This window comes from Sceloporus occidentalis, unplaced genomic scaffold (genome assembly GCF_023333645.1).
Source record: "Sceloporus occidentalis isolate IW3139 unplaced genomic scaffold, rSceOcc1.0.p SCAF_3, whole genome shotgun sequence".
Taxonomy (NCBI): Eukaryota; Metazoa; Chordata; class Lepidosauria; order Squamata; family Phrynosomatidae; genus Sceloporus; species Sceloporus occidentalis.
In genome coordinates this window covers 130,370,647-130,381,937 of record NW_028316983.1, presented here as the reverse complement: position 1 = coordinate 130,381,937, position 11,291 = coordinate 130,370,647, and the positions used below count along the sequence as shown (strand labels likewise).

General features: G+C 43.2%; 1 protein-coding gene across 1 annotated transcript in view; it reads right to left on the bottom strand.

Annotated features, from left to right (window-relative positions):
* Positions 1-10,086: 10,086 nt before the first annotated feature.
* The window catches only part of PFDN1 (prefoldin subunit 1), a 47,539-nt gene continuing 46,334 nt past the window's right edge, over positions 10,087-11,291 (bottom strand). The window contains exon 4 of the mRNA XM_089516286.1: positions 10,087-10,351. Coding sequence (XP_089372412.1) covers positions 10,268-10,351 — 84 coding nt within the window. The 3' untranslated portion in view covers positions 10,087-10,267. The remainder of the gene's footprint in view (positions 10,352-11,291) is intronic.

Genomic DNA, 11,291 nt, shown 5'->3' with positions numbered 1-11,291 from the left:
CTCGGAGACTCCACCCGGATGCGAGGACGAGTCGAGGGCTCTGGTTCCTTAGACACTCTAGACTCCTTACGGGGACGGTCCTTAGAGTGCTTGGACTTCTTGGAAGCCGTAGCCTCTGGAGCCGAAGCCGAAGACTTCCTCTTCTTGGATGAAGCGGAGCCCCGCGGAACATCCAGAGGGAAGAAAGGAATAGGGGACTCCGTGAGCCTTCCACCCGGCCTGGGTGTGTCCTCCCTACGGGGGGCCGTCTTCGCCCTGGAGGAGGAGTCCTTACCGGTACCCGATCCGTCTTTCGGGTCCGATGGAGCTTCCTTACGGGAGGTATGCTCCGATGCCGGCCGCGAGGTCTTAGCGGGGGCCTCCCGACTCCGAGATGAGGTGGAAGCGGCGGCGGTACCCACAGACCCAGATTTATGCGGGTGCTTGGTGGGTTTGGTGGTGGCACTGGGCTTGTCAGATCCACGGGCCACATTTGCCTCAGGGTTGGGACCCCCGGAACGGTCGGATGTCGACGGTGGAGCACTTGACGAGCCATCTCTGACGGAGAGAGCCACGGAGACAGGGGCTACAGGGGCCGAAGACGGACGAGGATCCCCTTCCCGGATCTTACCCTGGGCTATAGCAGAAGTGAGCCGCGACTCCCGATTCTTCCTGGCCTGAGAAGACATCGATTTGCAGAGGGAGCAGGACTTAACATCATGGTCCTTACCCAGGCAAAAAAGGCAGGAGGTGTGGGGGTCCTGCACCGGCACCTTTCCCCCGCAAATGTCACATTTCTTAAACGGAGGAGACATTGCTAACGAGGTCGACAAGTCCAAAACGAAATCCAAAGCCAAAGTCAACAGTCCAAAGATCTAGTAGACGGGGAAGGAAGAAACGCCAAAATCCGAAAAACAGTCCGAGTCAAAACCAGTGATTCCAAAACGAGCCAACAAGAGCGAAGTTCCAAACAGCAGCCAAACGCGGCGGAAAAAATGGAACTGGGGAAAAGAGCGGGAACCGGGGCTTTATAGGAGGGGGGCGGGGTTACCGCCAAAAAGTTTCTAATATGTTGCAAAGTGTACTTTGCCCAGTGATTCTAGAGGTTTCCGAACAGCACTGCGCAGGCGCAGTAAAACCCATTTGTATGATTCGCAGAGACCACGAAGAAGAAACCAAGATACATGTCCTTGGGCAGCATACGGAAAAACCAACTGCCACTCCTTCCCACACAGAGCATACTTGCTACTCTCCTTGCACAGTGCCAAGGCCCTTTGACTTATCATGCGGCAACACCATTCATCCTTGGGCTCCACTAAAAAATGTGGCTTTTACATCTAAATACATTTGCTCTGTAAATTTTTAAAATATGCCAAACAGTATAATTGTTATAGAGAACAGTTGAATAGTAAGCTATAGTAAGAGATAATAGCATCTTTTCCTTTTTATAGTATCAATAGTTACATAGTACAGTGGACCCTTGTTTTACATGGGGGAAACACCAAGGGACCTCAAGTCCCATTGATTTTAATGGCGATGTGCTCCCATGCACCAAGCGGCACACACGCCATTAAGACAGCCGGGGGTTGCTGTCTGCATGAGCCTGAGTCAGCGTATGGTGAGCCCACGTATGGTGTGGGCGCGTTGTAAAATATAACTGATGAATTGTACAGTGTGAAGTAAGTTTAGGTTTGCTAAGGAATCAATCACCCCCTCCACACACAAAAAATAAAAGTGGTTTCTGGAAACATTTCAATGTTTTGTAAGAACATACATGATTTTGATGGACACTAATACTTGCTGTTAACGTTACCTAAAGTTACAATTTGCTAGTTGACAGATAATTGAGCATCTAAACTAATTTAGGCTGAGAGAATTAACATTTAACTGTTAGGTTTATCCATCTGCTCAGTGTTTGCTCTGAAATGTTGTGCGAGGCTGTTCCTGTGTACCCATCTATTTTAGAACAGGCATATGTTTTGTTAGACAAAAGGGCAGCGGCGTGGCCTGAAGCCATTGGAGGAGGAAGAGGAACTTGGAAAGATACTATTCACGGATCTGAATGAAATCACAGCCATCTTATTTGTAGTGATTAATACTGAGCTGCTTTGTAGATCCTGTATGATGGTAAGGTGGGCAGAATATAAACATATGAAGCAAGATAAAGTCATTTTGGATTTTCTTCTGAGAAAAGTACTGAGACAGAGGATGGCACTTCAGGTTTGGAAACCTACCGACCACAAGATCACGCCTTTAGTTTGAGGTCTGGATACATTTTTTGCCATTTTGAACTTCCCATCTAACTCTATGGAAGGTTATCAAGAGTTTATAATCTGAATTTTAGCAGTTCATTGCAGTTGAGGATTAGTCTGATGTGTTAAAGCAGGGGTAAGCACACACATAGACCTGCATTTCATGCTACACTGCCCCCAAAAGAGACAATTTGACTACTACAAAGTCGTAGGGAGAATACAGAGCACAATTTGTCTTACAAGCAAGCTGTGGTTACTGATGCCTTGTTTTAAATGCAGGTCCTGGGTGTTTGTTTTTTCCTCTGCTGCTCCTGCAGAATCACATTCATCTGCAGATTTGATTGCAGGAAGAAGCACAAGCTACAGTGGATTCAGAGAGTCAAAGAATGCAGTCCCTCCACCAGCTGAAGTTCCCAATTCATGCTAAAGGAATGCACTAGACAACAATAGTGATTGTTGTTGTTATTTTACTGTTTTTCTGCTATTGTTTTTTTTTTCATACACTCATGAATTTTACTCCCACCTCCAACCTTTGCTTTCAGAATTCAAAAGGCAGGATAAATTCTCCAGTGAGCAAAATACATTAAAATGTTGGAGCTGAGGGCCTGAACAGAGAGGCCAAAATAAAGCTGCTTTGGGTCACTTTGGAGGTATGCTGTTTAAATGAAGCACGCATCTTAAGAGGCCAGAAGCTGTGCCAAAGCTAAACTCCAGTCCTTAGGGCTGGAGCATTGCTTTGGCACAGTTTCTGGCCTCTTAGGACGCAACCATCATTTAAACAGCATACCTCCAAAGTGACCCGAAGCAGCTTTATTTTGGCCTCTCTGTTCGGGGCCCTCAGTTTCAAGGCAGCTCAGGTCCATTTGCATGAGAAATACCACAACAAAGGCATGGTTGACCTCAAAGTTAAAACACCCTCCTCCTGCTGCTGCTCTTCCCCTTTCTTTCTTCTCCCCAACAGATTGTAAGTGCAGCCCTGTGAATGCTGACAGGTAGTTGAACCTCTTAGGTTCCAGAAGTCTCCATGCCTTGCAGGCATATCTTCAGTGGGAGAAGTCATCCATTCCCCACTCCACAAAGTCAACTATTCCCCACTTTGCAAGAATGAGTCCCTTCTAAGCGGTCTCTTCCTTTTTCCTTGGCATAATGCTCCCCCTCCCCACCCCAAGACCTTGCTTTTAGCCTGGGAGTGTGAGATGCTGCTGTCCTCATAATAAATCCTGAGTTGCAAGCACACATGATTCAAGTCCCCACAGCTGTGTCTCGAAAGAGATATATCTGTATAGGTGTGTATGATGATGCATACACCCTTAAGAGCAGCACTTCATAGCATAATTCCTAATTCATTGGGATCAGCTGACAGTCAGACCAGGCAAAGGCTATTACAGTAGATAGCATGCTGAACTTTGACTGAACAGAGCAGAGATAACACAAGAAATGGAAAGAGGGCCTCAATATGTTTCCAAACAGCGAAAGAGCAATAGGACAAAGTCAGCCAGTTCTGCCAGTTTTCATTTCCACCGGATCTTTTGTAAATCGACGGGGTTTTAATAAGATCATGCCTCTCTCAAGATTATTTGCCTTCCCAAAGGGAAAGTTCATTACAATTTATGGTGAAATCAATTTTCCTCCCATTTACTGTGGTAATTTCAGTGGAAACAGGGGAGCCGTGGGAGGGATGTCAACACACTTATCCTTGCTAATTGAAAAGGGCCAGCATTTTGACCATATGAGCACAGACTCCAGTACACCACTGCCAATATGACATGCTTAAGACCTTGTGCACAGGTTCTTCTGCTTCTTTCTGTTTCTGAGTCGGCAAACATGGGTTCAAGTAAACAAATTTGTCACTTAAGGGCGAGGACCTTATTGTATTGATCCCACTCCCACTTCTGTCCATCAGGCAGACACTCGGTGGAATGCACTGTATGCATGAAGCCCTGTTCTCCCAGCACTGCCAATCTCTTCTCTATCAGGCCAGCTGAACCATTTCACATTTGGATTTAGCTCCAATTCATTCTTATTTCTCAATTCTTTTTTTTTTTTTTTTGGGGGGGGGGGGATAAGTCAGTTCCTATTACTTTAAACTAAACCAAACAATATTCAAATTTTTGAACAAACCCCATGGGTTGAAGCCCAAGTTCAAGCTCCTAGAACTTAGAAGCTCAGGCTTATACCTCAAATGACCAGGAAGGATGGTCTGCACTGTTAAATTTGCTTGTTAACATGCTACCCTTCTTGCATTCTTCATTCAAGTACAAATCCAGATGGAGGGGCTAGATTGCCTTAGTCTAGCAATGTTGTACCATCCTATCGTGACCACAAATGTAAGCCCCCCCCCCTTCCCAACTTTTTAACCAAGCAGCTTCTTGTGGAGACTTGGTACAATTTTCTCCAAGGTCTGTGAAATCCAGTTGAGGAAGAATGGCCTCTATTGGAGCCTTTATTTTTGGATGCCTAATGCATTTTGGAAAAAGTCTTCAACTGGTCTCTAAAAGGTTCAAAAAATATTTTGCAACACTTTCCTGATCTGGGTATTTCATTTCATGTGTTCGTGTTACACTTGTCCCTCCACATTTGCAGTTTTGACTTTGCGGATTTGATTATGCACATATTTTATTAATATGCTCTCTCTAGGAAAATCTAGGTCTTCCAGCACAACTTTATGGTCAACTTTAACCAAAGGTCGCACTGAAGGACCTAGAGATTCCTAGAGGGAACACTCTGCTAGGCATTTGTAGCTCCTCCAGCGCAGTTCTATGGTCAATGTCTGGCAGATGTTGACCACAGAGTTGCGCTGGAGGACCTAGAAATTCCTAGAGAGGTATTCTCTCAGGTAAGCTATTCGCAGTTTTTCCACATTCACAGGGGTCCTGTGCCCCTAACCTCAGTGAATGTGGGGAGACGAGTGTAGTTTTGAATACAACATTTATTGAAACATGTTGAAGTGCTCCTCTTTTTTGTGGAATAAGAAACTATTCCTATTCTTGCCATGTTATTTCTATCTCTGGCACCAAATTTTATGTTAGAGAAGTATTGCCTAGGAACACATCTACTTTGTTAATGAAGGCATACATTCAAATTAATCTGTAACCACATACCATTATTTACATATAGTATTCATAATGCATACAGTCTAAGTACAATGTCCATATGTTGTGGATCTTTACACACACACACCAGAGTGCACACATGTTCTTGGATGTTTCAGCCTGTCAAATGCATTCCATTAACTGGAAAAATATTTCGCAGAATAGCATAATTAAACATTTACTCACTGAAATGCTGCTGATAATTTACACAGAAATCAGTCCCAGTGTGTGACAGCTTCCAACACTTCAGTGTCTTTAAGAGGTTGGAGGATTTAAGAGTGGTTGGGGTACACTTTTGCCAAGAAACAAAACAAAAACATAGGTTTTTGTGGGGTTTTCGGGCTATGTGGCCATGTTCAAGAAGAGTTTCTTCCTGATGTTTTGCCACGAAGAAACTTTTCTAGAACATGGCCTCATAGCCCGAAAACACCACAAAAAACTATGGATGCCGGCCATCAAAGCCTTCGACTCCACAAAACAAAAACAGATTATTTGGTGGCTGAAATGCAGCTGTAGGCCTCAATGTGTTACATTTTATCTTAACAGAACAACAGGTAATTTTTCACCAGGTAGAATTTTGAGGTTCTGCTTACACTGGCAGAACTGTTTCCCTGCAGTCCACCTTAACTAAAAAAAAATACTACTATGTCTCTTTAATCACATTTTATGCTTCCAATTTGGTTTATCCAAAATGCACACAAACAGCACAGGAGTCCTTGTGAGCTGGGAGGTGATATAAAAATACCTTAACTAAAAAGAAATAAACAAAATACTTTTTAACGGACGTTTTCAAACAACAAGACCAACCAAAATAAAAATTATTATTAATTACTTGTTGTCAACTCCTTTGAGACCTCAGTAATATGAAAGAATTAAAATACTGATCCATAAATAAATACATGCAGTCCTCTGTGTGGTATCAATTATGACACATTTTTAAAAACCTTGTGGATTCAGACAAGCCACCAAACTACAGCTCACCATTATGAGGGTGAGCAGCAGAGAATGTTGTAAGTCCTTTATTCCCACCTTCCCCTCACTTCACTAGGAGGAGAAACCAGTACTACCACCCTGCTGCAAGCCATAGTTTGTCATGACACCTTTCAGCAAATCATGGTCGGTCAATCATGATGGAAGAATTTGGAGGCAAAATCTTTTTAGCTATCCTTCATATGCTGGGGAAAGATAACAAATGAACACACACACCCAAGCCTTACCACTGGCTATTTCTGATCCTTCACATCATAGTCTGTATTGTCTAAAAGCATCCCTAGTCAGTGCACTTATGTATAGACTTGGGAAATACTGAGAATAACCAAACACCTTGTAACTGAATTAATAGCAATGGGCTTTCACCAGCAGATGTCAGCAGCAGATTATTTTATACTAATATTTCTGTTCAATTTTCTTTTGGAGCAGAGAGTCCAGTTCTTGCAAAGAAGTAACCAAAAGACAGCCTGACTCAAGAATCCCAATTGCAACAGGGCAGCTGAAAGAAACAAGATATTTAAGTTTCTACTTTGTTCACAAATTCTACCCTCCTTGGAATCAATACGCTAGCCTACAGCAGTGAGGTGGGACCCCCAGCAGGGGCATAAGAGATGCTGAAGGGTGTGTGTGCAAGACTTGGAGACCCTAATCCCTCCTCCTCTTCCACTTCCCAAACTTTTTCTTTCCTGGAGGGGAAGCAAAAGGCAAGGAACGTGCTTGGAGCAGCTGTCTTTTGCCTCAGGGAGGAGAGTGAGGAAGGTCACCAGATCACGGCCTCTGGCAGGGCCCATCTCCAGCTGCTACTTCTTCTTCCATCCAGTCGTCACTGCCCTGGTTCTCAGGAGGAGACACTGCTGCAACCTCAACCAGTATGCCCACTTAGCCCAATGAGCCCTAGACATATCTCGGCCAAAGGAGAGCCAGCATCTATGATGGTCCATGGCGGTCGAGAGGCAGGCAGTGCCTCTTGCTTGGGAACCTGCTTCTGGCTGGGCCTTGGAAGCAGAGAAGTGGCCTCCACGGTTCTGTTACTAAACAAATTCACATTGGACCAGCAGGCCAAGGAGGACCAGTGCAAGGGTATCATAGAATCATAGAGTTGGAAGAGACCGCAAGGGCCATCCAGTGCAACTCCCTGCAATGCAGGAAATCTCAATCAAAGCATCCCCAACAGATGGCCATCCAGCCTCTGTTTAAAGACCTCCAAGGAGGGAGACTCCACTACACTCCAAGGGAGTTTGTTCCACTGTTGAACAGCCCTTACTGTCAGGAAGTTCCTCCTAATGTTGAGGTGGAATCTCTGTTCCTGTAGCTTGTATCCATTGCTCCGGGTCCTGTTCTCTGGAGCTGCAGAAAATGAGCTTGCTCCCTCCTCAATATGACACCCTTTCAAGTATTTAAACAGGGCTATCATATCACCTTTCAACCTTCTCTTCTCCAGGCTAAACATCCCCAGCTCCCTAAGTTGTTCCTCATAGGGCTTGGTTTCCAGACCCTTCACCATTTTAGTTGCCCTCCTTTGGACACACTCCAGTTTCTCAACATCCTTTTTAAATTGTGGTGCCCAGAATTGGACACAATATTCCAGGTGGGGCTTGACCAGAGCAGAATAGAGTGGCACTATTACTTCCCTTTATCTAGAAGACACTATACGTCTATTGATGCAGCCTAAAATCACATTGGCCTTGTTCGTTTCCTGTCATTTTAATACTCTATTTGTTTAACACGAGCACAGAATATATCATATGAGTATGTAAAACTGGATTAGATTCAAATTAGGAGAAAGGAGCATTAGCAATTTAAGATATGCAGATGATACCACTCTACTAGCAAAGAATAGCAAAGACTTGGAATAATTACAGAAGAATGTTAAGGAAGAAATTGCAAAGACAGTTGAACATTAAAAAAATAAATGACTACAAACTATTTATATAACTTTGCAGTCAATGATGACTGAGATAGTCATTTCCTAAACCCTGGTTCAGTCATCAATCAAATGGAGACTGTGATCAAGAAATCAGAAAAAGACTTGGTCTTGGAAGAGCAGTTATGAAGGAACTAGATTAAATCTTTAAATGTAAAGATATGTTATTGCATGCCAAAGTCAGGATTGTCCATGCAACTGTATTTCCATTTTCCGTGTATGGTTGTGAAAGCTGGACAGTGAAAAAAGCTGATAGGCTAAAATTCAACTTATTTGAAATTTAGTGCTGGAGGAGAGTTCTGCAGATACCATGGACTGCCAAAAAGACATATAAATGGGCCCTCAAACAAATCAAGTCTGAACTCTCTAGAAACCAAGATGACTAAGCTGAGACTGTCATACTTTGGATTTATCATGAGAAGACATGACTCACTAGATAAGACAATAATGCTTGGTAAGGGAGAAGGTAGTAGGAAAAAGGAAGATCGCATTGCAGGTGGATAGACCCATTCATGGAAGCCATGGCCTTGAGTTCGTTGATAAGAGGATGATTTCTGTGTATCATAGGGTTGCTCAAAGTCAAGGTCAACTTGACAGCAGTGAACAACAACAGTAACCAATACTAATAACAACTAATAGCCAGAACAATACAACACTGGACCAGAACTAGAAGACCCAGGTTTAAATGTCCACTCACTGAATAACATTGGACCAGTCATTATCTCATTGCCTGTGACACCTTACAGGATCCAAATCAGTGGAATACCTGTATTAGGATAAATGAATATCCCAAAATACTGGGCAAGTTTTACCATTCTTCATAATCAGATAAGGTAGCACCCAAAACAAAGCTAGACAAAACATGTGCATTAAACATCACTCACACATTTCATTCCCTGACCCTTTTTATTTGCTTTATTATGTTGCCTGATGAAGAAAAGCACTCAAAAGCTAGTACAACATGTTGTGACATTTGTGCTAGCCCAATATAGGTATTGTTCCAGTATGGATTTTAGAGGGTTTTTTAAAATTCACTATATATTTATCCTTTTTACCTTTCCTTTTTGTACGACCTCACAAGTTTTCTGTGAAGATAAAATGAAAAAGGGGGAAAATCATGAACACAGCGTTTTGAGCTTCTCAGATGTGGAATGGTAGAAAATGGAAATAATACAAATATTAGTCACAAGGTGGCAGCAACGTTACAGTTTCCTGTTATTCTTTAATGGCCAAGGGTATAATAAAAGTTTTGCAATATTTTGGGCAGCGATTGATTGAGTTTTCACTACAGCAAGTTGTCTGGAGCTCCTGCCCTACTAAAGTATCTCCTGTGTAGAACCCATTCCTGCTTAATCCTTTATCACTTCAAAATTAAATATCCTTAAAAACTAAAATCCACCCTGTGCACTTGCAATACTTTCTCCCAGTGTGTGTATGTTAAATCAACTTTAGCCCTTGTTTTTCTGTGGAAATCCCCCCCCCCCCCCTTTCAGCTACAAGAAGAGACAAAATGAAAGCAAGAATATTCATGCTTCAAGCTGGGGTTGGGCTTGTATCTTTCCTTATCCAATGCAGAAGCCCCACAATCAATGAAGCTGGCCCTGAATGAGGCTAACCCAAGATCAATTTTAATGCATGCCATTTTGAAAAAGAATCAAAACATCTTTGCCTAAATTCTGCTCAATGCTGCTGGTGGTAGAAAGCCAGAATAGGCAAAGGTGTGCCCTGCCGCTCTAGTCTACATTCCACTTACTCCTATGATAAAAGTATGTAGAGGTTTGGAGATTTTCACAGGAGCCATCTTCCTGAAGGAAAATAGAAGAGGCAACCAAAGAACCAACCACCAATGTTGAAACAAACCTAGGCCAGGTCCAGGTAGAATTTATTTGTTTTCACATGACATGGCTATGATAAGCCAACCTCCATATGTTTTCAACATGCAGGAGTCCAGTGGTCAAGACTTCTAGCATTCTCTGCTTTCAGCTGTTCCGTCTAAATGCAAAGAGCAGGCCCAGGTGAACATGTAGCTCTTATTGTGCTCTTCTTGCCATCAGCATCTCCCGGATGTTATCTTCTGCTTCCTTTACACTCCGCTCCAGGTATGACTTTCTCTGCTGAAAGACAAAAGAGGGAGGCAGGGAGAACACACACTGAAGGTTAGAGGAATATGTGCTGGCATCTAGTTCTGGAACTATAACAACAACTGAAACTGTCTTCTGCTAAGACAGAGGGAACACCATGAGATGTACCCCTGGAGAATACTGTGGATGGCATCTTGTTCTGTATTTACAAGATTGTAAGCAGGATATATGATGTCGTAACTTTCGGATTCATATTTATAGTCATTAATGACCAAATATGACCCCAACAGCCTTCCTCTTAGGCCAGGCAGCACTCCAATCTAAGGGGTTCTGAGGTATTACTAAACGACAACTGCAGCGCTCTTCTAGTTGTGGGGTGTCTCAACACTACCCATGTCCTGTCTCAACACTACCCATGACCAGGAGAGCTCTGCAGCTATCATTTCCCAACACCCTGATCTGCCGCACCTCAGAAACCCTTCTGCAGAAGGAGCAACGACGTTAGAATACAGTTATCATAGCTATGTTGGATGATACAGGAACTCAGTCTGTGTATTTCAGTTCTAATGCCACTAGTGAACTCAAAACTCCACTTTGCATTTATCACAGTAATAAGAAACAAATGGGGGGGGGGGGGGAGCAACTCCAAAAATATACACTATGTGACCTGATTTCATAGGGATGTTAGTTTATCATGTACCAGAGGATTTTTATTTGTGAAGTTGAAGGCTTTCATGGCCGGCATCCATAGTTTTTTTGTGGTTTTTTTGGGCTACGTGGCCATGTTCTGGAAGAGTTTATTCCTGACGTTTCGCCAGCATCCATAGCTGACATCTTCAGCCAGCCACAGATGCTCGGGAAACGTCAGGAATAAACTCTTCTAGAACATGGCCACATAGCCCAAAAAACCCACCAAAATATGATTTATTTTATTTTATTTGACCGAAAGAGGCTAATTCATTTATGAAAAGCG